General features: G+C 35.0%; 2 protein-coding genes across 2 annotated transcripts in view; both read right to left on the reverse strand.

Moving 5' to 3' along the window:
- Positions 1-18091, reverse strand: part of LOC135595581 (uncharacterized) — an 18560-nt gene extending 469 nt beyond the window's left edge. Inside the window, exons 1-16 of the mRNA XM_065086700.1 lie at positions 17809-18091; positions 17349-17435; positions 15623-15706; positions 12447-12654; positions 11028-11113; positions 10706-10937; positions 10422-10542; positions 10032-10168; positions 6833-6941; positions 4726-4768; positions 4427-4598; positions 1938-2008; positions 1759-1852; positions 944-1150; positions 654-863; positions 1-277 (exon numbers count right to left, since the gene is read on the reverse strand). The exon at positions 1-277 is cut by the window's left edge and continues 86 nt beyond it. Of these exons, the coding sequence (XP_064942772.1) occupies positions 1-277; positions 654-863; positions 944-1150; positions 1759-1852; positions 1938-2008; positions 4427-4598; positions 4726-4768; positions 6833-6941; positions 10032-10168; positions 10422-10542; positions 10706-10937; positions 11028-11113; positions 12447-12654; positions 15623-15706; positions 17349-17435; positions 17809-17948 (2278 nt within the window). The 5' untranslated portion in view covers positions 17949-18091. The remainder of the gene's footprint in view (positions 278-653; positions 864-943; positions 1151-1758; positions 1853-1937; positions 2009-4426; positions 4599-4725; positions 4769-6832; positions 6942-10031; positions 10169-10421; positions 10543-10705; positions 10938-11027; positions 11114-12446; positions 12655-15622; positions 15707-17348; positions 17436-17808) is intronic.
- Positions 18092-21459: 3368 nt separating this feature from the next.
- LOC135594996 (reticulon-like protein B2) lies at positions 21460-27191 on the reverse strand. Its single transcript, XM_065085495.1, has 6 exons — positions 27002-27191; positions 26570-26745; positions 24400-24580; positions 23867-24008; positions 23710-23779; positions 21460-21855 (listed from the first exon to the last, which is right to left on the reverse strand). The coding sequence occupies exons 2-6, from the start codon at positions 26730-26732 to the stop codon at positions 21686-21688; spliced, it is 726 nt and encodes a 241-aa protein (XP_064941567.1). The 5' UTR covers positions 26733-26745; positions 27002-27191; the 3' UTR covers positions 21460-21685.
- Positions 27192-27329: the final 138 nt, after the last annotated feature.

The raw sequence follows: 27329 nt of genomic DNA on the forward strand, positions 1-27329 counted from the left end.
TCGGCAACTTTCTTGCAGAAGATTCTAGGTCGAGGGCATCATCACTCCTTGACTGCTTCAAATGAGTTTCACAATGATACGGAGAAGTTGGAGCGGACTCTGATGCAATAGTACTAGAGGCTGCTCTATTTCTAATGACATTTTTAAGAGGGCAGTGCAATGGCGATTCCATTATCTTGTTGGGAGCTTCATACACGGAGTTGCAACCTATAATTTCTTCTGCTGACAAACCAAGTTCATCCATTGTCAGGCAGGTCTTGATGTTATCGTAACTCACCTGCATGCATAATGAGCAGGCCACTAAATCTCTTTAGAAAGTCGAGAACAAAAGATAGCAATTGACATTTTATTACTATCAAGATCACTTTCTGAACAACCAATAAATCCAAATATTTGTTTGCTTTTAAATGGGTATAAAGGGCTTGGAAAGGCTTTTAAATGGGTATTAAAGAGAAAGACATTGATCAGGATAAAATGAAAAATACTTGCAACTTTATCAAGAAAAATCATCATCAAATTTGAAGTAAAAAATTAGTCTGCTTAATTTGGAACTGATGACTTGAAAATGGTTTATGCTCATCAACACAGTTCTCTTATTATCAAAAACCAAGAAGAAACCTGTATAATTCAGTTCTCAAAGATCAAATCCTTACACTTTCAGGTAATTCCTCCTTGATTGGCTTTAATTTACATCTTGATCCAACGCTTGTGATGGCACAATGAATTTGTGAGACAATCTCAAGAGTTAGTCCTGTTTCCTTGCAAAACCTAGACCAATTAAGCTCACAGCCCTCCCTTGCTGCATCGAGGACATACGAAATGACTGTCTGCTCTTTGATGGGACCTGAGTTTCGAGGTATTTCCTGAAATATATAACACCAAAGTTAGTTATGCTCATTAAGGACACATATTTAAGATTGTTAAACACTAGAAATATACTCACAGCAATTTTCTGAAATGAAAGCCCATCATGCTGCCACAATCTCCATGCTTCCAATTTGGCCGGAGTTGCCCTTTTCTCTATGTTTGCACCTACTTTTCTAATTGTACCAGTTTGAGCAGTTCCCTCATAATCTGTTTGGAGGTTCAGTTCTTGTGAAAATTTACTGATGCTAGTAAGAAATTCATCACCATACCTGGTTACAAAATGCTACAGAAAGGAAATCTAGGTTTAGGCACCTCAGAGAAATAGCATACTATCAAGAACAATAAGCTACTCTTATTATGTCACAAAATACATATCTGCATATATATGGCACAGTAAGAAGCATACTATGTCTTGCTGGCTGTGCTGATTGTGCTGAGGACATGTCCCTTATACCTAGAAGTTTGTCAATATAATCTAATATCACATTTTACTGTTCCATTTATGCACATCTTCATGTCAGTTTAATCCATTAAAATTTAATGAAAATAAAGGAAGATGTCATGAAGCAGGTGAGATATATTGCATCACATGTTGGGTTCATGCTTCTAGGCTTCCAATATCTAGGGTTCCTTTGCTCATGTGCACACTTGTCACACTCATCATAAGCAACAAACAGAGCTTGTCCAAATACTAGAAGAAAATCAAATTTCCAATAGTTAGATGCATAGATTGCAACGTGTTGCTGACTGTTGCAAATGGTGTAGAACAAAACAATGCGGATGTCTACTTTCTTATTGCAAAAGCTAGAAGGAGATTCTAAAGATTGGTACGAGATCACAAGAATCGAGTCTTATAAATAGCAAATACTACTCCAGATGGTATTGGAATACCTGGTTTATACCATCAATATTTGCCAACCTTGCTCTGTTACATGGCCTCATTTTTGCCAACCTTTTGATTGTTTCGTCACCGCATATGGCATATCTATGGTATAGGATGAAAATGTTGTAGTAACTTTCCATAACATCACACAAGTAAAACTACAATAATCATCAACTGGATAACTTACGGAGCGGTTCCATAACGGTTTGCAAGATCCAATCTGATATCCAAAAGCATAAAGAACAGTTTTGACTCAGCCTGAGGAAAGAGTTATAATCTTAACATTTCCAGACAGCTATATCCGTAATGAGGAGAATACGAAATTAGAAATTGAAATGTTAGTGTTCTATTGGACATACATATGAAAGAAGAAATAAGTATCGCAAGAGAAATTCAGGATATTGCTTCAGCATAACCCTTAGTCAATTTATAGCACAGGACATAAAGTAAGCTAATTATAAGAAACTCATTAATACACAGCAAATTAATTTAATACACCATTAAATTAATGATTACTATTGAAAAGAAATAAGAACTTATTTCTTGGAACAGAACCATCTTATAACAACTTGTAAAGCAGATGAGATCAGAACCAAAGCTTAGCCAACAAAATGGTTGCTGAAGATGAGCATTCTTGACAAAAAGGGTGGCTGCTAGTCTGCAATTCCAATTCTTGGGAAAATAAGAATTTCATGTGCCCATAACAAAAACATATAAACATTTATTACACTTAAGCAAATTTCTGACCACGGTGAATTTCTGAGCCATAACCTCACAACCACTATTAGGTTTCAATGACATGGAATTTCACAGTCGGCAAGCAGCCACCACAATCTCCCTATATACCTCTCAAATACTACATCCAATGAAATAAAAATAAGATGGACAGGTTCCATAAGTCTCCCTGCATAGGTGTTCTGCTCATGGTTTGCAAAACTAACCAGACTGGTACCGTTAAGTTTCAGTTGGCTGTCAAGATGCGGACCAAGCCCGACCGGATGGTTCAGGTCTGGTATAAGTAAACCCCACAAAATGACCTCATCATCTGGTATCGGCCCGATAATGGATTTGCACCAGGTGGTGAGTATACCTTGGTAGTGACCCTAGCCAAAGGGATCCACTGGGATCTCTTTGGCAGCTTTAAACTCTTTCCCTCACTTTTTTACCTTTCTTTACTCCTGCTCACACTCCCTCTCTCCCTCACCCACATACCCTATTAAATCTCTCAGTTTTTTTTTTTTTCAAAATCATTTAAAACATCTAGGGCATCTATTTGTTCAAAAAGAAAATTTAAATCCTAGAACCGGTCTGACATTAGCCCAAGTCTCTTTCATTTAGACCTTATTTAGCTTAGAATATTCATAAATACACTAAAGAAGAGTCATCAGTGTGGCCATCACCACAAAGGTTTCTGGAGAATAGCAAAAGGTGAAATAATACAAATCAACAATTTGAAAGCCAATGGCTTCTTTGCATGACTAAATCAAGCTAATTGAAAATTAAATACTAGCATTTGGAAAGGTTACAAAATTTTCTATTTATATTGCTGCAAATTCTTTGACAGGACAACTGCAGAAGAAATAAAATCTTGAATAAAACAAGATATAACAAAAAAAACACAAAGAGACATAAAAGGCCAAAGAAACAGTTCTCATAGATGGGAAAATCAGGGAGGAGTGGGATGAAAAATCAGACACAAAAACTTCATGGTCTAAATAACTTTATTATAGATAATAAAGACAAAAAAAAAAGACATAAAACTCGACTAAGGTTGGTGAATATTTGATTTCCCGGTCAAGGCATGCCTAGAATCCCTGATATAATATATGGTTAACCAAAGACTACACAAGCATGTAATAGAGGAACATTACCACAAGGTCACTTCATAAAAGCCCTGACAAAGTGCCATCAATTTTTGCAGCTTTAAGGAATGTCACAAGTTCAAGCCTAGACATCTTAAGCCTAGGGATAATTTGAGCAGAACCTTTACTGGCTAACATTAAAGAATTATATTGCTAAATTAAGATTCCTGTTGTCTGTGCTAACTGCAAAACAGAAAACTAGTAACTATGTTATGTTATTAGTAACTCAGCATTTCCCTACAAGAACTTGGTACACCATTGTTAGGCATTGTTTAATTCAAGCAAGAGACTAACCTGCCATGAGAATGAGGGTCCTCAGAAAGAATAAAGCAATTAGTTCAGCAATTGACTATACCATGCTAGAAATTGAGGTGGCAGGTTAACCAAGGCAAAGGCGTATATAGAACCAGAAAGAGAATATAATGGTTCAATCAAAGCATAAGCCATGAAGCTCATTAAACATGAATGGAAACCAGAAGTACTACAATTTGAGAACTTAAACTGTATAGTCAACAAGAGCAATATTAATTCATCTTTTACTACTAATAACAGACAAGTTTTTTTGGTCAAACACAACTCAAAAATGCAATCTGCCAGAGATCAGAGGCCTTACCGTAAAGCATCAAACAAACAACACTTGATACAGCTGGATGGCAAACTGTGATTTTACAAGCATAGGAGCATTGAATCAAGAGCATTTGTCTAACTTCCTTAAACTTTTAGGAATATTTTCTCTGTTTACTATGACAAGGAAGCCCAAAAAAAAGCTTAAACTATGTACAAAGGCATAAAGTTGAAAGGATGGAGAAAAGACCTCAGAGAGCCCTTCGCATGCTAGAACAGCTGGATTTTGAAGATCTCCCAATTTATTCTTCTGACTTCCATGCTCTTCCTCATCAGCCATCTCACTTGTTAATGCTAAAACTAGTGGTCTGTGATGAATTGTACTTGCAGATGAGAGAAACTGCAAACCCATAGGGCTAATGCTGCAAAATTGAATCAAAACATTTAGTACTATGACCCTCACATGAATCCAATATATCCGATTAAAGCAGTTAAATAGCATACAAGAAAATACCAAGCGAACACTGGAAATAGCATACAAGAAAATACCTTACAGTTCTGTAGACATCAACAAGATTCTCCTTCAGATAACCTGCACAAGACACCAGCAATTAGGCGAACCTTAATAGATCTTCCCTACATAATGATGATGTTGACATAACGAACTACCAACTGAATTCTCCCATATATAATCAAATCCAATGTTCAACTATTTTCAAGGCTCAGGGGCATGTAACAAGGACTGGTAAACAAAACACTTTATCAAAGTAAAAAAAAATCAGGTCCAAATAAAATTGAATTACTTTATCAATGAGTAGATATTTTAACTGATTTATCCAATCAGGTCCAAATAAAAATCCATATTCTACGTAAGGATCATCGTTCCGGGTACCAAAGCCATATCAGTGACCCAACTGGACCGGTGACATGGTCAACCAATACATACCAATGACTCAGAGGAAGCGGGGGAAGGAGGAAGGAATAAGAGGAGGAAGAGAAAGAAAGAAGAGGGGATAGTGGAAGAAGACGAGGGAGGAAGAGAGAGGAGAGGCAGTAGTGGAGGAAGAGAAAGAGGACGAAGAGGAGAAGGATGTGAAACTGTTGGCAGTGCACGACTAGTAATGGGGGATGATGGTGACGAGTGGCAATGGGAGGTGAAACATGTGGAGGGCTGACATTCGGGGGAACAGAAAAAACATTAATTAATTTTCTTAATAAGTTGGTGTGGATCGCCCCCATTTCGGACGGTCCGCATACTGGTTCACTCTCGAACTGGTAAGTACCATCCGTTTCATACTGGTATGGGTGAAACGATGATCTCTGATTCTATGTACAATAAAACTGCTATGCAGCAGCTCCACTTCAAGATCAACCACTTCTACAACCTTTCTATGAACAATCATGTCATTTTTTGAACCAATGCAATCTTCGGGTTTATTGCATAATATATCAGACCATTCATCGATTCTAATTATGCTGTTTGAAACTCCCTATTACTTCTGTTGCTATCGCTAAAAACGCTTTCGTGGTGCATTGACATCAGCTGTGAAAAATTTGTAATCAAACAACATAGTTCCACAACTTTCTACTACTCAACTTCTCATGCATCTTCAAGAGGGCGCCTTAAAGAGAGTCCTCCTTCAGATTGACTTAATCGTCTAATGTTATCATGACATCAACTTGCTTTTTTCCTGTTGTTCATGCAACAAATGTTAAAAATCCAATCTCAAATTTCGTAATGCCTTCCATTTCTACTTAAGAAGGCCCTTCTCAGTGACCAAGATAATCAGACTAGGTAACTTATGATCATACCTACTCATCAAAATTTGCTTCATTTCACACCCAACCTGGTGTGTTGTTCGCCCTTGCTTCTAAACATTATCCTTTATCAAGACTGACAAACTCTGCAGTGGATGCTACAAAGGTGTTTACGTTCATAGTTGCTGCTCTCCATCCATTACACAAAGAATACATCTCAGACCCCCTGGACTACTTAGAACTCTGCTCATAATTAATATAACATTTGTAAATTTGAAAAGGATGCAATTACAATGTCCATGCATAAAATATTCTGGGTTACATTATATTGTTTGGTAGTCAAGCAACATATATTAAGTAAACAAAAAACAAAATCTTTTCTCCCAAGTATCTGGGCAAGGTTAGATTCAAATTTACTTGATTTACTTGATTGTAATATGGTCTTCACTAACGACCAGACTCACAGTTTGTAATCACATGCATGCATCCACTTATCCTTTGCAAGAAAAAAAAACAAAAAAAATCAAAATAGCAACTGCCAACATGAAATAACTATAAAATAGGACATGTTGATTAAATATTTTGAGTCGAGTCAAAATCATCCAAGCCTCAATATATTGAGGATCAAAATTACTAATTTTTAAATCTGATCATTGAAGGTGTTATGATGCTACTAAGCATGCCTAAGAAAAATATTATCAAACATGAACTGACAAAGATCAATAGACATGCTCATGGTAACATAAAAACCAAGAAATAAGAACTTCCTAATCAAGAACATTCATTTACTTGATTGCCAAATGACTAGAACAATATCAAGAAATTAAGAGAAGATAAAGGACATCACATTTCTAGGCAAAGAAATAAAGAAATATTACTGAGGTCCAACTAATAATACCATTAGCTATAAGTTGAGCAGCAAGAGCCTTCCACCAAGTTGAGGAATAATCTTTCCCAAGCCCATGCAGAGGAAGAGTGTCAAAATTGTTACCAACAATCTTCTTTGACTGGAAATCATAATGCAGAGAAGGCAAGATTGTTAATAAAACATGATGGAAGATTGTGCATCTAATAATTACAATTGACCAACCCATCAAAAAATATTTAACAATAGAATAAAAATGAAAAATAAAAACATCATGAGACAAAATTACAGAATACACTATGCAGTCACAAAAACTTGCACAAAAAATTTTTTGTAACAACCCATAATGTCTGAAGTCTTAACTATTTGGGGCCAGCTATATGAATTATTTTGTCATTGAGCTCTATACAATCAATATCTTTGATTAAATAAAAAATTCAAACATTTAGCTTTTAATAAAGTATTCTTGCCATTTTCCTTTACCTCCTTGCAACACTAATACTAATTGTTTTATATCATTTAATCATTGCATCTACAAGACTACAACATATTGATGCCATCTTAGATGATTCTCCATCACTTTATGCTCCGTCAACGCTAGTAACTCTACACACTCGCCTCAACATTCTCATCTTGGTTATACAAACTTTTTATACAGATCATTTCTTAAATGCCCAATATACAAATCTATAAAACATGACTAGCATAATCAAAATTTTCATTTAATCCAAAGGGCTACCAATTATCAAATAATACTCTTGATAACTCTGTCCATTTGTATCGTCCAGCTTATACTCTATGAACAATAACTTCATCGGTCTGTCCCAAACAAAAAATCCAAGATACTTAAAAGTTTTACTTACTGTTCTTGTTCATCATCCTAACTATATCTTTAGTTCATCTCTTATTTCTACTAAAATACATCTCATATATTTAGTATTAAACCTACTTAATTTAAAACATCTAGACTCTTGGGTTTATCAACATAATTCAAGTTTAGAAACAATTCTATTTGATCTCTACTCAGTCATAAGTCATAACAATATCATCAGACAACAATTAAAATTTTCATGTAACCATAAAAGTGACATCAAAGTTCGTGGTTTATAAAATTCTAGTGATTATACCAAGAATAAGAGAAATATGCAAAAAAATAACATAAGAGAAATATGCAAACATTGCAGGAGATAAAATAACATAAGATAGAAGTGCAAACTTTATGGCAGCGTTTAAAATTTCATACATTTCTAAGGATTTAACCATAAATGTTAATCTATTTCCACATAGAGAGAACACAGGTAACTAGATCAGTCCACGTTAGAAAGATACAATAAAAGTTCACAAGCTTATACCCATGTGTCAACCATAAAACTATGCCAACATATACAAATTTGTTTTGACTTGATAATCACATACCTCCGTAGACCATCCAGCGATTTAAAAAGGCGATCGAGCGCTCGCCTAGGCGCTCGGGCAAGGCGAGGCGAGGCTCGAGCGCCTCGCTAAACTTCCAGGCAGCGTGCTTCAAAGAGGCGCGGCCTGGGCGCTCGCCCGAGCCCAGGCGCCGGGCGCCGAGCGCCTGGTTTAAACCAGGTGACCAAACCAGGATTTTAGGTCTGGTTCGGTCTCCGGTGGTTAGTTGGTTCAATCGAACCAACTAAAACCGATATCAGCGACAACCTAACCCTAACCCTCGTTGCCGCTGCCGCTCCCGATCCCGCTGCTCGCCGCTGTCGCTGTCGCCGCTCGCGCCTCCCGCTGCTCGCCGCTCCTGCTCCCGCTGCCGCTACTCGCTGCTCGCCGCTCCCGCTGCCACTACCGCTGACTCCTTACACTCCCACTGCCGCTGCTCGCTGCTCCCGCTACCGCTACCGCTACCGCTGACTCCTTACACTCCCACTGCCGCTGCCTCCTTACACTCCCGCTCCCGCTGCTGCTGCCTCCTTACACTCCCGTTGTCGTTGCCTCCTTACACTCCTGCTCCCGCTGCCTCTGCCTCCTTACACTCCCGCTGTCACTGCCTCCTTACACTCTGCTCCCGCTGCCGCTGCCGCTTCCTCTTTTCTCAGTCAGCACCCCCTTACACTTCCTTCTTCTCTTTCTGTTAACAGTATACAGTATACTGTTAACAATATACTGTATACTGTTAATATTGTTAGGTTTATTTGAAATTATTAATTTTCAATACTGATAATAGATTAATTATATATTATTTTGATTTTAATACTGTTAATTTTTATTTATTTGAAATTATTGTTAGGTTTCAAGATAAATGACAAGTGTACAGAACAACTCAATAAAGTCTCCAATGACATCAAAAAAAGATCCTGCATGGAAGTATAATTATTTGAAGGATCCGAAAGATCCTAATGCAGTGACTTGCATATTCTGCGATAAGACTAATAGAGGTGATATTTTAAAAATGATTTGTGTGAAAATGACGATAATATTGATTACGATGAATGACTTTGATGTAAAATTTTATTGTTTTGAATTTTGAAACTTTTTGTTAATGTGACATTGTGATTTTGTATCTTAGATTTTCTTAATTTAATAGCATATTTTTATTTAAAATTTTAAATAATTATATTTATTAATTATATTATATATTTTTATATTTTAGCGCCTCGCTTCGCTCGGGCGAGCACCTGGGCGAGTGCCTAGCGCCTCGGGCGTTTTTGGACTTTGGCGCCTTTTGGCGCCTAGCGCTTTTTAACTTACTAAGACAATCAAACTAGTATAAAGCTACCTTTTGGCGCAATCTTGTCCATATCACAGATATAGTATAGTACAATATAGCCGGCAGCATTATGCTGCTACCAAAACAGAGACCATTTCATTCTACACAAACATGTTAATCTTTGGAAAAGAAAGTGAAAGAAAGAGAATTGTTCATTGAGATATTTAAACATGCCTTAGAAATCACTAGTTAGCATAACCATAAGGCAAAAGGCACCTATGTCATGTTTCTTGACCTTTCAAAGTCAAATCAACATCAGTGATAAACCATGACAATGTTTATAGATAATGTGGACGTAGAATATAGATGTCTGTGTTTCTATAATTAATTTCTCTGTGCATATCATCTGCGCAAAAAAGACCACAGTGCAAGATAGCCTTTAAAAATCAAGGAAAGCAACCAAAATATTGTAAGATGATAGACAGGTCCCATAACAGGTAGGCAAAAAATATGAAAGGAAACATCAGCTAATTGTAACTAGGAAATATGTACCCGAGATCCACGAAGAATGTCAATAGGCATATTAATACCCCATCGACCACCACAAGATCTTATGCAAGATAGCAACAAGAAGCATTCTCTTGACAGGTCTCTTTGCCTTCTAGCATGGGTGCAGTTATCACAGTTTCCTGGTGTTCAAATTTATAGATATTATCAAAATTTTTGGCAAAAGCCACAGGCATATCATATGTGAACAACCACTGGCACAAACAAAATCAACTACAAGCATACAGAGAACTTAAAGAAATGACTTAGATTGCACCAAATTGAATCTGGAACATGTCTTATTTCAATGTAGTATTCAAATAAGGATATTGCAGTTCATATATAGATAAGACTAAATTTTTTATATGATGAAAAAAGGTGCAGAAAGGTACATACCACAGTCATCATTATTTGTTTCACCAAAGTACTGCAACAAAAACTTCCTGCGGCAAGTAGCCAGAAAGCAATACTTTTCTGCTGCCCTTAAGGACTCCATAATTGCCTTTCTTTGGCTTTCCTAATAATTGAAAACAAATACTTCAAACATGGATAATGTTGAAATTGGATTGTACAAAAAAAACATTATTCTTCTTATAAACAACAAGGGTGAGACAATTTATAGTCGATAACATATATTTTTCAGTATAAATAGTCATTTTCTAAATGGATGAAATACATACAGAATGTGCTTCAGCACAATAGAAATCGGCTTTTGTGAAATCACTTCTTGAATAGTATAACCAGCATACTGAGGGCAACCCATCTCTGCCACACCTCCCACTTTCTTGATAGTATGATTCCAGACTCTTAGGGCAGCCATAATGTATTATGCACCTTACATTTGGTTTGTCAATACCCATGCCAAAAGCAATAGTAGCAACCAGTATTTGAAGCTCATCTTTAATGAAAGATCTGCAAATAGGACTGACAATTTAATCCTTGCTTGCAATAATGTTTATTCACTAAAAACCTAAACTAAGATAAAGTTTTTTTGAACAAAACCTATGTGTCTTCTCCCGGTCACTACTGCCCATTTGGCCATGATAAATACCAGCCTTTATTCCAGCATTCTGTAGTGATTCATAGATCTGGAAAATAAAGAAATAATTATAGCATAATCACCTCAAACTCTAAGACAAACCAAAATTTGGCAAATGCCATTGCATATAGTACGTCAAACAATTAAAGACTTGAAGCTATGAAGATATGATGCAACAACATTTTCAGATGGATCAAGAACACCTTTTGCATCAAAAGAATATCAGTTTGCCATATTTAAGTAGAGCTTACTTATCAAAGGCATAAACATACCAGTGGCAAACAAAAGCAAAAGAAAAAAATTACAAGGGAATAAAATACAGAAGGAAATTAAGATATTGTAGGTATAACTCCATTTGGATAGACAGGATTCCACAACTTTTTTTTTCTGCAGGTATGAGTAGTAAACACAAGCAAGGATGAAATGAACAAATGAAATATATAGCAAATTCTAAAACCACCTACATGCTCAAGGTAGATCAATCAGCCGTAATTCATTATCCAGAGGTCAACTGGTCATATGAAATTTCTTGAGAGTCAGCAAGGTGCCGAATGAGGTGGATGTTCAATGCACAGTGGTAACAGGATATGTGTTCAACCATAAAAGTTATCAAATTAAAAAATTAGCAAGAATCCTAATGACATGACAAAGAACTATCCACTTGATATCATGAGTAGAATCACATGTTACCACTTACTAGGTCATAGCATTCAAACAAGGACACTGATATCAGGCTGATAGAGTATATATTCACAGATTAATCAATGGATTATTTAAAATCAAAGCATAGTAAAATAGGAAAAAAAGAGAACCTGCTGCTCAAATTTATATTCAGACAGGACTTATTGGTAGCATCATAACCACTATTACATTATCAACAGAAAAAAAGAAGATCATTGCTTAAAAACTAAAATCTTAAGAGAACATAACCATGATTTCACGTGTCTTACCAGTGACAAACTAAACGCTAAAACAGGAATAAAGAGCTGTCCTAACTCCTAAGCACACAGACAACTCAACAAAGATAAACAAACACGCCCAGCTGATAAAAAAGCCAATTATGATATTAACCAAAGTAGCATTTAGAGCACATTGATAATCTTTCATACTATAGGACCACAAACATTAGCAAGTCAAAATCATACTTATACATAATGGATCATATTTTAAACTATGACAAAGAAGAAATACCCATGTAACATCACTAGTCATCTTAGTACTATCTAAGCTTTTACAACTAAATTGACAATAATTATGGCAATTTTAGCATGATGAATATCAAGGTTCATCAGATGTAAAAGCATCCAGAGCACAAGATTTACCCTTTTCAGGATCATCTTACATTTAGACAAGGGCATGAACAGAAGGCAGAAGAAAAAGACCTCTTCAGTATCTTTAACAGTTGTACAATATATGATCGTTGAGCCAGCACTATTGATGTATTTTGAGACTTCTTGTACAAGCTCATCCACAAAGGACAGAGACCGATTGAAGGATTTAACACCATAAAATAGGTTTTGCCGATCAAATGATCCAACAGCAATGAATGTCTCATTCATGTTCAAGGAGCAGATTATGTCATTGCGAACCCTACAAAATTTGATTATAAGTTCAAGGTAATAGAACACTCATGAAGACAAAAGAAAGAAAGAAACAATCAGAAGAACCAGGGAAGTTAACTAATATATGATGATCATTCACTGACAACTAAAGCCATTTAGGATTGTTCCTTAACATTAGCATACATCAAGAAAATACAATCCCATGGCCTATTGGTGTCTGAGTTTCATCTTCAAACTGTTTAGTAACACAAAACCATAAAACAATTTATCATATTAGTGTGTCTGAAAAGGACCAAAGGACATGCAATAAACATAATTTTTGTAGAAGAAATTAGACCATTTTTTCCCATAAATCATCAGAAATTTGATAACCTCATATGAACTAAAGCATGAGATGAGGTCATCCTTGAATAAGTACCATAAGTCCATACATTTTCCTAGTGGCATTATCAAACTAAACGTTGTTGTTCATTTTCTAAAATCTACAGAGAATATAGAAACTGTTGCACAGCAGCATATGCAACGAAGTTTACAAAATATATTAATTGTTCTGAATATTCTAAAAAGGTTCCATTGTACATAATAGCCTTGCCAGTTCTGCCAAAAGTAACTTTCCTGAGTAAACCAATGCCACAAGAGATTGGGACTTGCAGCTTGTTGTCATTGTACACTAATACTTTTTTTCCTTGGGAAGAAGTGGAATAGATAGTTTGTTGCCAACAGTTGTCATATATTAATGTAAAGTACAGGAAAGAGCAGCTAGTCCTTATACATAAAGGATGAATTAGATAACCTAGAAGACACTAATGAGCAAAAAGATATTTCGAAAGAATTGTTGCTTAAACATGTATAGCTTAAACAAAAATATTAGAGATGAAATTAAAGTTTACCAAGTCAACAAAATAACCGGCATTTCAACCATCAAGTCCCTAGAGACATGTCTATCCAGTATCCAGTACAAGTATAAACAAGCACAGATGTAAACATTCTCATGTATATAATATTAACAAGGCAATCATGTTGAGTCTTATGGTGTGCTACAGTAGAAGAAACTATATAGCTCAAGAGACTGCAAAATAACATATGCCTTCAATTCAAGTGGTAAGCAGTGAAAGCATCATTCCTCTCAATTAAGTGTCCCTTAACAAAAATCATCTTAGAAAATAATTCAATTTGTAGTTCCAACTACTAATTATAAACTATAAGTCTAGCAAGGGTCTCTATACACAGTCTGATATTTCACCATTAAACCCAATGGATACTTTTGGACCAACTCCAGACTGAAAAACATTATATTCAAATTTCATAATTTAGCTCAATTTCTACCTGTTACAACCCAAAAAGGTCTGATGTATATGATTATGCAAGTTTCAGGAGTTCTAATAGAATTTGAAATTCTTCGTTTTTAATTTCACAAGAATGAAACTGAACAGTTTCAGGCAACGACTGCCATGTCATGCAGACCAGTGGTATCGGTCCCGGGCAGGCAGGTTTTCAGGAAAAAGGCCAACGACTGCCATGTCATGATAGGTACTGGACAGTACCAGTTTTCAGGAAAAAGGCATGAAAATGATCAAAAAAATAAAGAATCATTTTTTAAAATTTTTGTCCTAATTTATTGGTATGTAAATTATATTTAGATCAGAATAACATGTATCTAAGCCACAAATGGATAGAAATTTTAGGGTACAAGGAGAAAAAATTGAATTTATCTTTTCGGATGTCAAGGAACAACTTTATCCCATGGAACCTTCGTTGAAGTGAATTACCTGATTAGGAACTTAAATCACAAATGCAAGTGTGAAAAGAATTAAAGAGTGAAAATGAGAGAGTGAATACAAGAGAGTGAGGAGGGAGGAAGAGGGATTTAAAGCACAAAGAGGCCTCAATGGTCAATTTGATCGTTGGGGTCAAACGAGACTCGATTTGGTTTGTTACCGATTAAATTCTGACCACTACTAGCCCTTATCGACCGATAAAGGACAAGATTCAACCATATCAACCAACATATACCCCATACCAAAACCAGGCCATATTTCAACATACTACCTGGAACGGGTTGGTCCGTGTACCGATCGGCTGTCAAAGACTCGGAGTCATGTATACAATATGTTACATACCATTTCAGAAGGTACATCAAATCTTGGTGTCAGATATCATCTTTTAGAATTTTACTTGATCTTTTTTTCATCAATTTGGTCTATTGGTAAGAGATTACGTAAATATAGAATACTTTACCACTTTGAAATTGATATGAAAAGAAATAAGCAACAACTTACAATTGATTATGTAAAGAAAGTTTGTCACAATTATTTTGGTGACACCTTGGGTCTGCATCAAGTTCTAAAATTTTGGTCATTCCAACATTTGGCAGAGTCCCATGGTAAGTTGAATTTTTATTATGATGACAAACAATTTGTCAACAATATCTTCAGTATGAAAACAAATTTTGTGTATGTGTTTCACTAATTATCATAATTTACATAACAGAAAAATCAAGTACTTTGCATATAGGCATACATGATTTAGAACATGTATTTTCTGAGATGACTCCAAAGTGAAAGCAATTAACAGTTGCAACTCGGTTATTTTCATTTTTTCTGTGTATTAAGACAAAATTAAGAAACATCATCAACACCATCTAAAGCATGCTTATTCTTTTTGAAATGATGTTCAATTATTCAATTTGCTTTTCTTCTCCTGGATATGGTTGCTGAAACTCAACCAGGATGTATCAAAAAATGCCAAAACTTCTGTGACAGGGTCGAAAGAAAGACCAAAACATACGTGACAAGTGTTGGTTTTAGAGTCAAAAACAGGATTTGCGATGCATATTTAGAAAACAAAATAATTTCTAAAAGCATGATAACCAAACAAAAAATGAATCTAGACCCTGCCTGACTATAAAAATAATGCTTTACCTCTAAAAAAAAAACAATACTTGAAAGAAAAAGATATTCCAGTTCCAAAAGTGCATGTAGGATTATTATACTTACTTCTCAGTAGCTGTGGCAGTTAAAGCAACAAAAGGAACACCAGATAGAACGCCTCGTAACATATTCAACTGCTTGTACTCCTTCCTGCATTATAAATTAGTGTGGAACTGGCATAAAAAAATTTGATACATCTCTTTTACACTCTAATGAATAAGTTCAATGACTTAAAAAAGGTCAAGGTAGAAAGAAACCACAAAACACTTAGATGATGATATGTAATACCAAACAGAAACATAAATAAAGGCTATTTCTATCATGGTTTTTACACATAGCAAGTACTGAAATTCACCTAGATAGAGAGTTCTGCAACCTAATAAACAGACATTTATGACAGCTAGTGTCCATTTAGAAAAAACAAAACCCAAGCTCTAAGTACAAAAAAACACATCAATATGTCAATTCATGAGCATTTTTAAAAGAAATAAAAGGTTGGTTAGAAAACCACTAAGGGTGTTTAATTGTCTGTAAATTTTTCACAAAAAGAGTCACTATCTGAAAAAGACACTGTCAGACAGAGACTTTCATGTTCTACTATTTGTCTGTCAAAGAAAAATTGTATATTATTGCATCGACCTTTTTTTTCCTGACAATGAAAGATATTAAAAATGAATTAAACCCATTATCTTGTTGGTCATCATAGCCAATCACTATGACTTAAGAACAATTGTCAACTTATCATCACCAACTCTCGACTGGCAGACACAACTGATAGCTTGCATTTGAGTGACCAGATGAAATCAAAGTATGCTCCACTCTGAATAATTCCATTAAGTCGCCTGAGCGAAAACTTAGTTAAAATTGTGATATAAATACTTTGGTTGGATTTGACTTTCAAGCCAAGTTCAGGCAGACAAATGATTTGAAGTCAGCCACTTCCAGCAAATGACACCTCTTGATATCTACTAATAGATAACCAAACATGACTTTAATATAGCCAATTACTAAGCATGATTAATTTCTAGGTGATCATGATCAGAATAGACAGATAGGTGAACTGAAGAAACATTGCCATCAATTATCAATTTCAGTTCCTCCATGTCACATGGATATACAAGACGTAATATAGCACTACCTGGTTAATAAGCGGTGACGTAAAAGAGAGCCACTTATTTGTATTGATAAATGAGTTCTCAATTTGGTCAATTCACCTTTAAGTTTCAAGGGGAAATATCATTAATGAGATTTTTCTAGTGTATAGAGAAGGATATTGCTTTAAAAACAACAATGCCAATGAACTAGGTTCCTGTTGATATAAAAAATCACACCACCATATTTCCTTAAACTACAAAGCCAAACAAGTTTTATAATTGGAAGTGTAATAACTAAATAACTATAAGCAAGTATTATCTGTTGGACTACAAAGCTAAACAAGTTATATAAGTGAAAGTGTAATGACTAAACAACTATAAGCGAGTATTATCTGTCAGTTATCAGTTGCATTCTAACAAATACATAACAATCATAAAATCTGTAGTTCAACCGATTACTGACCACAGACTTCAAATGATGATCTAATTAAAAAAGCAAATTGGAAGTGATCTTCAGAAGAGATCCAAGTTCTAAATAATGAAACATCAATTCGTTAGTTATAGAGACTATATCATCATTAGTACATGTTTGCAAACATTTGATAGACTATGTTCACTTAAGGACACCAATTGTTTAGCTAATAGTCAAAACTAGTTAATTGCAAATTAAGAGGACATTAAAAACAAGCAGAGAGAACCTGAAATCATGACCCCACTCTGATATGCAATGTGCCTCATCGACGGCCAACAAACAAATACCCATATTCAGCAAGTTAGCCCAGAATCTGTAGTGAATTTCAAACTTTAATAATTTAAATAATAGACAAATCTAATCTGATAAATTTGTGTGCATCGATTCTCTTGCTAACACTAATGCACTTTCTTGCTACTTGTCTACAATTTGGTATAAGAAAAAAAAATGTTTTATACAACAAAGAAGATTGCAACTCTTTATCCAGTTTTAAGATGTCATCATGAAAAATACCCAATAACTTAATATGAACCTTAGGTTATTTGACTACAAATGAATCTCCGAGGACCAGAACTAGCTAATAGTTTTTTTGTGAGAAAATTACGTTACATGTAACTAAAAAGTGCATTCACTCCATGAAATTGCAACAACAATGTAGGAGTGCATAGCAATCAAAAGAACCTAACCTTGAAGTAAGTGAACATGCTTTTTCTGGAGTCATGAACAAAACATCATAGGTACCACTTTCAGCATGAAAGTGAACAGTTTTGTCTGTTTGAGTACTTCCAAGATATTCAGCCTTGATACCCCGCTGTTTTAGACTCATAACCTGTTAAAGCTGAAGGGTTTAGTACTTTTAGTATGAAAATGACAAGCTTAATGTTACCACATGCCTGGTCTTGCATCAAGGATAAAAGAGGGCTTATAACAACGGCAGTCTTCCTTGTGACCAGTGGAGGAATCTGATAACTGTAACAAACAACAGATACATTGAAATGATTATAGTGAACCCTCAGGTAGAGAAGCAAATTAACAAAACATTAACAATAAACTAGACTAACCAGTATTTGTGTATCCAGGTTAAAGATTAAAAAAAAGACCCTGGAGGTCACAAATCACTTTTTATACTAGCAAAGGATGCATCATCCAGTGTTATTTGTCAGACAATGTTTTTAAGCATTGGTTTCAAGGACCTCTTGGAGACTTAAACCTTAGTGATCCATTGATTTCAGTCCAAGGGCTTGTGTCAAATGAACCAAACAAAGTTAAAAGAGAAAAATCATGCCTAGAAAATAGATTGTGAATTATAAATTAGGTAGCATAAGCTTAAAACTTGAATTAACATAACGCCTAGCAAGATATATGGAACTTACTTTAAAATTTGCATTCTTTAAACAAAAAAGAGAAAGAAAAAAAGAGAAAATCAAGACCCAATGCAAGGGTTAAGTATATGCGACACTAGTTAAGTATATGTGACAAGCATACTTGGTTCATCACTACTTAAAAAGTCCCTATGGTGGAACAAGAAACTTGAGAACAATTTTGTATCAAGCAAATCTCGATAACAATTTAAAGCATTTTTACCTTCTCTGTTCTTTTATCAAAATCAATATCCTCTATCCTCTGTGAACACAAGTTTGTTGAATCATAATTTAAAAGATAAGCAATATAAAAGTTCCAACTTTTATAATGGGCAAATTACCCAAAGCGAGGAACCAATTTAAAGTGTAAACAATTGAACCATCAAAGAAGAAATCACAGGTCCCAATCCTGTCAGCCTACCTCTCCCCTTTCCTGTCTTGTTCACTTTTCTCACACCTCTCAACTCACTATGTACTAGCAAACTTACTAGATGTAATTTATATGAATAGACCAACCAGACTTAACTAGACATTGCCATTAATTCAAGCAGGCCTTGGCAATAATCAGTATTTCTTTTATAGAGAGAAGACGAGACAGGGGGATGGAGGGAAATAGCTTTATGAGCTACATTATTTTAATTACAGAATCACAATGATTATACATATATACATATATATATATGTATATGTATGTATGTATATATATATGTATATATATATATATGTATGTATGTATATATATATGTATATATATATATATGTATGTATGTATATATATATGTATATATATATATATGTATATATATATATATATGTATGTATATATATATGTATATATGTATGTATGTATGTATGTATATGTGATTAAGTGATTGGACATATGTATACATGTCTCAAAATAACTGTCATACATCTATCTTTGACACATATCAAGCCTAGAGTAGGATTTAGGACAAAGACATCCAGTGTAGTTTTGAATTTTCAGACAAGCTTGAAATAAGCACTAGTTCAATCAATTTTAGATAAATACCTGATGTTTTAGATAAATTAAGAAAGTGGTGATTGACAACCAGCAACTCTTGTCCTTCAGAAATTGTCAATTTAACAACAATAAATTCTGGGCTTCCCACCTTGCAAGAAATAGAAGACTTCCAAAAGCGTGACACCTCACGGACTGTTTAGCTTCATCCACAAAAACGCAAAATCCAATTCCTGAACCCTATTTAGTTAATTGGTATTGTATTTCTTTAGCAAACTATTACAACAATAAAAATGTTTTTTTTCCGATTCAACAAATTCCTCAGAGAAGTAACCCCTCGTTAATTTGCTTAAGGTTTCACCCTTGGGAAATAAAAATAAAATAAATTTTGAGAAGCATTATATTGCCAAACGAATATCATGGTTATAATTTTGAGGAGAAACAAAAAGTTAACTTACCACAAAGATTTCCCACTTCCAGTCGCCATGACCACCAAGCAATCTTGTCCATCTAAAATTTTCTCGATGACCTCCTTCTGGTGGGACCGAAACTGGAGATACCCAAAGTATCTCTGCATTGAAGAACCCGAAATAAATCAGTCAAAAAGCGAAAAAGAACACAAAAACCATTCCGATCACTCCCTGCGAACAGGAGCATGATCATAAGGGGTAGACTAAACACGGATTCTCAAGAGGTAATTAATTATAAGGGTTTTCGAGGTAGGGCTCATCCCCATTTTTCTAGACAACGTTGTCGAGAGACCCGAGAGTCGGCGTCTCGTACTTGCCTTGAGGACTGACTCCATCTCGAGTGCGTCGGAGAAACGGGGAGGCGAAGCGAATCCGTCGTCGGCCAGCGACCCGAGACCGCAAAGGTTAGACCCGAGATCATCGAGAAAACATGCGAGGGTTTTCCCGCCAAGTTTCTCCCACGAATCCCAAAAATACCCATGTTCCTAAAGCACATTTACCAGCGTTGGTCATGCCAGTCAGATTTGGGCGTCCGTGTTTCTTAATCTATGTCGTGTCACTCTTCGTCCCAAAAGTATTTGGCCGAAAATATATTTATATTTTTACTTAAATGATTTGATCACAGTTGTTATTAAAAAAAATTATTTTTGATAATTACTTATCATATTTTTTAGAAATAAATAAATAAAAAAAAGTACAAATCATCTTAAAATCACATCCTAATGATTCTAAGATGATTAGTATTTTTATTTTTTATTTTTAAAAATTTTTAAGATAGTTAATTATTATTTTTATTAATAGCATGTGTGATCAAATCATTTTAATAAAAGATTGAGAGTATTTTCGTTCAAATAGAAAAAAAAAAGTACCCTCAAGTAAAAAATGAATATGGGTAACACCCGATAAAAAGTAAAATACCCAAAATATTTTCACATTATTTTATTTTAATTAATAATAATAATAATTTATTTTATAAAAAAAAGTATTACATCATATATATGATGCTTACACATGGATTTGGACCAAAAATATATTATCTGTGTAAAAATACACTGATCAATCTGACTGTCTCAATAGAAACAATATAGATAATGATAATTCAATCAAGAAATGAAACAATTAACACCTAAATCAATGGGCAATTAGAGCAATCGCCCACCAAGCTTGAATAAAGCGAGTCATAGCTGCTGCCACTACTCGCAAAGGTCATAAATTTTTGTTCAGTGCTAAAAGCTTCTAAACTGTTGGTTACTTGAAACTTGTGGGGCACAATCCTCTGTTATCAATCACAAAGAAAATGAATGTTAAATCTTTTCACATGTAGTAATTGCTTGCAATCTTTTGGTATACTTTATTCATTCAGGCAACTTTTGTTGACGATGTATAATTAATCTTTTGTTATACTTTGGTTTCTACTTCCAATGGTTAGGCAATCAGCTTAAAGAATAATATAAAACGCAAGCCTCAGTGATAACATATGCATACCCCTCAGCAACAACAACAGCAGCAGCAGCAGCAACAAATCAAGGCAGGGAATCCATTTAGTTATTGAGATATATAGTCTTACAAAAAGTAGTCTGCACTGCTACATCTGTTTCAGATGGTATCAATAAGTAAGATCAGTGTGATGTATAAAATTCAATATGTGGAATGGTCATCCATTTATCAAAATTTTGACCATCTATGTCTCTGTGCATGTTGTAATTTGGATGCCCAACAAAAGACAAATAATGGAATATATGAGACGAGTTTCTCAGTGCTGCTTTTTATTAGAAAAGGTACGATGTGGAATTTTCTGAAGATACTTTGCGTCAAGCACTTGATACTGCTTATTGATTGCTTCGATTGCCTTCTCAACAACAATATCAACACGATCCTCATATTTCTCGTAGAGTACTGGTGCAAGATACAGAACCAAAAAACCTGCAATAGAAAATGTGATCAGAATCCATCAATGACAAACATAACTGTATCTTACTCGTCCTTAGTCATGAGACGTTATAAAACGACCATATATAGGAAAAGGTCCACGATACCTTACTAATTGAACATGCACTCTGATTGGTTTGCAGTTGCATCTTGGTAATGGATCCAAAATATAAAAAAAAATTCATGTTCATCAAAGCAATTACTATATGACCTAAGTAATCAAAGTTCAAGTCAGGAAATAGTCTCTTTGATCGTAGAGGTAAGTCCCAAGTGTACTGACCCTCCCCTCCACAGATCTCACATTTCCGACAGCATCATGCACTGAGCTGGTCCACTAAGCTTTGGACTTTCCTCTTACGAAGGGGATAAATCTAGGAACTATAGACCCAAAACTGACTGAAGCAATCAACAAAGAGGACTTTATGTATCTCTCCAGCAGGCATAGTTAACATGACAACATGTTTTAAGATGAAAATAATAAATTTTTGCATCAATGTTTGACAGTCGTTTGCTTCTGCAGTTGTGTTTTCTTAGCCCACTTTCACTGGAGGGAAGGACACAACATTTCAATCTTTACGTTCATTTAATCTTCTTGTTTATGTTTTACTATAGCTTTCTTTGTCAGTATCTTGAGATCAAATGACTTTAATCAAGGTGATATGTATTAAATGTTGGCCCGAAGTACCATAAAACAATATACAAAATCCAAAATATCTTGTTTACAAGTTCATTTGTTGAATTACGATATAGTTGAAGTGTCCAACTAATCTCTGATCGTCATCTAGGTTAGATCTAATAGTTTTAAAAGTAAGCTTTCTTCTTTGCATATTGTTCTAATGTTTCTTATTTTTCACAAGCAAGCTTGCCATAAAGTTCCATTAGTGTTAAATTTGACTTGGATTAGAGTCCATAAAATATTTGAATCAGTCAGCTGGTTCTAATTACACGTTTGATGCATAATAGTTGTTCCTTTTGGATTCAGTCATCTTCTAGAAGAGTTTAAGATAGGCTGAAGGATGGATCTCATATGACTTGGATTAGAGTCCATAAAATAATTGATTCAGTCAGCTGGTTCTAATTACACGTTTGATGCATAATAGTTGTTCCTTTTGGATTCAGTCAACTTCTAGAAGAGTTTAAGATAGGCTGAAGGATGCATCTAATATGACTTCTGCATTTCCCCATCCTATACCTTCTTATGAGTCTAATATGTATAAGAGTTTCTATATATTTCTTCACTGAGAAATGAATTGAAGCAAGCCTCAGGCCTCTTTTCATCATCCTTAAGTATCACTTTGTCATCTACTATTGCATCTTTTTCCACTGGAAATTAACTATTAATATTAAATCAGATTCATTCTGTTGTTCCCATGATTTTCTATAGAAAAATATATGTAGTCAATACTGTCAACAAATTCAGACCAAACAGCCTCTTCACTGCATAAATTTGTTCCATTATCCACTTCATGACTATGTCATCTTAGGCCACTTATTTCCTTAGTACTTAATGCTACGTGCTATCTAATACGTCTACGTAGAATAAATACACATAAAGCCTATGATACTGTCAGTGTATCTCCTATCTCAGTGGACAACCAATTTGAAGATAAGTTAATAAACATCTCAAGTCTGACATGAGAAAGCAGATAAACAATTAAGAGTCAAGCTATCATGTTTGGAACCCTGCATGGCAGCATCTCCATAATACATACTAAGGAGAGAGATCCAGGACACCTTTAAAGTTCAATGATGCAAAGAAGTGGAAACCATCTATTTGCATGTTGAAGGATCCAAGTAGCATATGCATTTAATTATATAAGGGAAGCAAGAGTTGAAAATGAAACTTACTAATGTAGATGAGTGTCAAGAAACTGAACAAGCTACCAATTACAGAAAGAACCCACAAGCCTGCAATTACCTGCATATTTGGCTTAGTTGTTAAGATCTTGAGCACAAACTGCATCAATAGAAGGACATAATGAAAAGAAAGACATTAAAATTCTACCATCAAAAACTTCTTCAAATCCTTTCCACAAGCAACATAGTAGAAAGTTGCCAAAGCCTCATTAATTTCATATCTTACAGATTGGGCGATACTCAGAAATAGGTCCTCAGGAAGGAAGACTTCAGGAAATTTTGGTGGAGACCTGTAAAGCAATCAGATTCACGTCATAGGCTTTAGTTTGCACAGAGAAAGCCTATATCTGAAAGAGCTTATAATGTGTATGTCATATTGTGTTAAGTATATATATATATTCATGATGAGAACTCATAGAGAGTAGTATATAGCAATTAGATTTCAGGTTAACAAATATCCTATACCCTTATGTAGCTAATTCTTTAATTCTCAGACAGACATCTGCAGGAGATACTCGGTTGTGACATTAAAAACTCACTATTATCAACACAATCAGCATATCATCTACTCCAGGAACAAAAATATCTCTGTAGGACATGATACTGAAAAAGCACATATAAACCAATCATACTGAGAAAGCCAGTCATATGACAAAATTTTCAGCAGAACTGTTTGGTTACCTGTTGACAAATGATGCTCCGTTGATCCAGAGAAAAGATATTGCCAGCAAAAGTATAAGAAAGTGGCAAATAAATGTGAGCAAGTGATAGCCCATCCAGACAAAGAGAAGCCAGATAACAGTAACTCCAGCAAATATGCTTCCTGATAGTTGCATATTTCTCCACAGTATGATATCAGCAGCTATAATCACAACAAACTTATCATTTAATAAGATTTGCATTTTTTACTAAACCAAATTCAAGAGAAATGAAAAGGTTCTAGGAGGTGGTGAAGGCAAAAATATTAATATGCATTGAACTTAAAAGAACATTATTCAGCATAACAGAAGTACTTGTATTTTTGCTAAAGTTTACATTTGTAGAAATGTTAATGGACTTCACTCTGTTACAAAATTCAGTAAGCTGTAAAAATAATACATAGGACAGAAAATAGTGCAACAGCATCTGCTTTTACCAGTAATTTGCATGTGCATGACTCCAATAGAAAAAAGAAATAAAGAAATAAAGATTGATAATATATTCAGAACAAAACAGAATGTAGCAACCTTGAAGTTTCTAATTAAACAGGTACTAGGGAATTAAAGAGCTGCATTGTTTATAGCAATAGGAAGTAAATAAGAACAAACAGCATACCTAAGATTGGCCATGTGATTTCCATAGATAAAATTAGAAAAAAAAACACATTTCAATTTCTCATTTAATTTATCTCTTTTTGTAACACTACCAATTTTAAACTATTACAAGAACTTAGAGACCACATACAACAAGTTGAAAATAAACAAAGAAGTTTCCCAGTGATATGTTTGATAAAAACTTCTAAGGAAGCAAATAAGAACTTTGTAACGTGATAAATATCTGCTTTGTAAAGCCATTAGGCACACTTGATCAACAAAAACAAATAACATAATTACATAGATAAATATCTGCTTTGTAAGTGATCCAAAAAGAAAACATCATGGACTCCAAAATTAATAGACACTATGCTATTATTAACCAAATATAAGCCAGGATTTTGCTCAAGCATGATAAATACAATACCAAATAAAAGCCCTTTCTGATGGCTGCATAAAGGCCAGTCTGTTATTGCCTATCCTACACTCTAAAACAAACTAATAGTTTGAATTCTGATCCTTTAGTCCCATCAATCAAGAAATTAACATTTCTGCCTTCAGCGTTGGTTTGCATTTATAATATGGTCTAAAATATATATTCATTAAATATCAATTGTGTATTAAATTCCTGAAATATACAAAAATTTTCATCAATAGATTCCATCCAAGATGTTGCCAAACTGACAATTGGTTCTCCCACTCCAACTTCTATATATTATCGCTCGCTGAAATCTCCCAACCCTGAATACTCTTTTAGTTAATACCTATTCTCTGAATCTATTGCTCCTAGCAACACTTCAAGCTCTTCATCCACAATCCTTCAATCCATCCGTCCATTTTTCACTGACATTGCTCTCTTTTTGAAAGAGTCCCTTCCTTGCTAATGTGCTCTACCTTGTCCTCTGTTATCAAACTAGAAGAGTGTCAACCAAAATGAAAAAAAGAAAAAATATTTAGATGGAATAAGAATTAAAATGCTGCCGGTGTCCTTCCGTAAAAGAAATAGAAAAATCAGAAAATAGGATAAGGAGGAGAAGAAAGGAAAATGGAGGATAAAGGGAAGGGACTCCTAAATTCTTCGAGACAATTAATCCACATAAAAGCCACCTGATTCCCCCACACCTGGAAAAATTATGCAAGCTCAAGATAAAGTTCTAATTTATCCTGGTTGCCTTCTTGTCTTCTAAACCTAGGCACAACAAATATGATGAAAATATCTGAGAACTAGCAAAAAGAAGGGGGGTAGGACCCAATCATATCATGACTAAATTGTCCAAATGAAATTTGATCTTCATCATTCTTCTCTCGTTTCTTCACCATGACATCAAATCCATGGTCTGCTCATGATTAACTAGAAAATATCAAGCCCAATAGGTTTCTGATGTAAGTGTAAACACAATTACGATGACTTCGTAGCACACCCACTTCACATTTTCTATTCAAAACAACCAGAATTTGCAAGTAAAATATTCAAAACACTTACCAAATACGATAATATCATACAGAATAGAAATGATAATGGAGATCGAGATAGACCATAAATTGCAAACAGAACATACATTTTCCTCCACCAAGTAGGGCATGTACCGATTCCTTCCTTCCAAACAACCATTTCTTTCTTGAATTATGAAACAAGGGCTTCTCATCATCAGAATCCGAAGACGACCCTCGATATTCGTGGATCTTCTCGTTGATCCTCTCTGAGCCATCAACTTCCGACATGTTCACTTGAATCCTTCAACCAAGACACCAACCCATAACGATCAGACTAAAACCTGGACGCGTATTGCGAGAACATCGTACCATTACATGCAAGATATACATCAAAAGGAAAACGTTTACTACATCTCGCCTAAAGAAGCAGAATATTGGTCTCAGAACGAAAGAAAATCGATCCAAGAAGAAAAAAATTTAAAAAAGAGAGAGAGAGAGAGAGAGAGAGAGAGAGAGAGAATAGATCGATCTAATAAGAGCGAAGAATTCGATCTCACGGGATGGATATCGGAGTTACAAGAGAGGATTAAGTTCTGAGATTCGCGCAATGGCGTATCTTATTCTTAGCCTCTCTTCTTCTTCCGTTGGTTTCCCTTCTCTCTCGCACGATCCGAAACGGAAAGCAGCGGGCAGACGGGGAGGAGACGAGGCCCTCCTTATATACGTCTCCGTCGGGATCATCGGACGGCTGCCAAAAGTTCTGCTCGCTGCGATCCGACTGATGCTAAAGATTCGACGTTAGTGATTCTCGACGAAGAACTTAAGCCGTCGGATTTATTTGATGTCGAAGTGGATTTAACCGCCCGGCTCGAGAAACGGCCGAGA

The sequence above is a fragment of the Musa acuminata genome, chromosome BXJ1-10 (genome assembly GCF_036884655.1).
Source record: "Musa acuminata AAA Group cultivar baxijiao chromosome BXJ1-10, Cavendish_Baxijiao_AAA, whole genome shotgun sequence".
NCBI classification, from domain to species: Eukaryota; Viridiplantae; Streptophyta; class Magnoliopsida; order Zingiberales; family Musaceae; genus Musa; species Musa acuminata.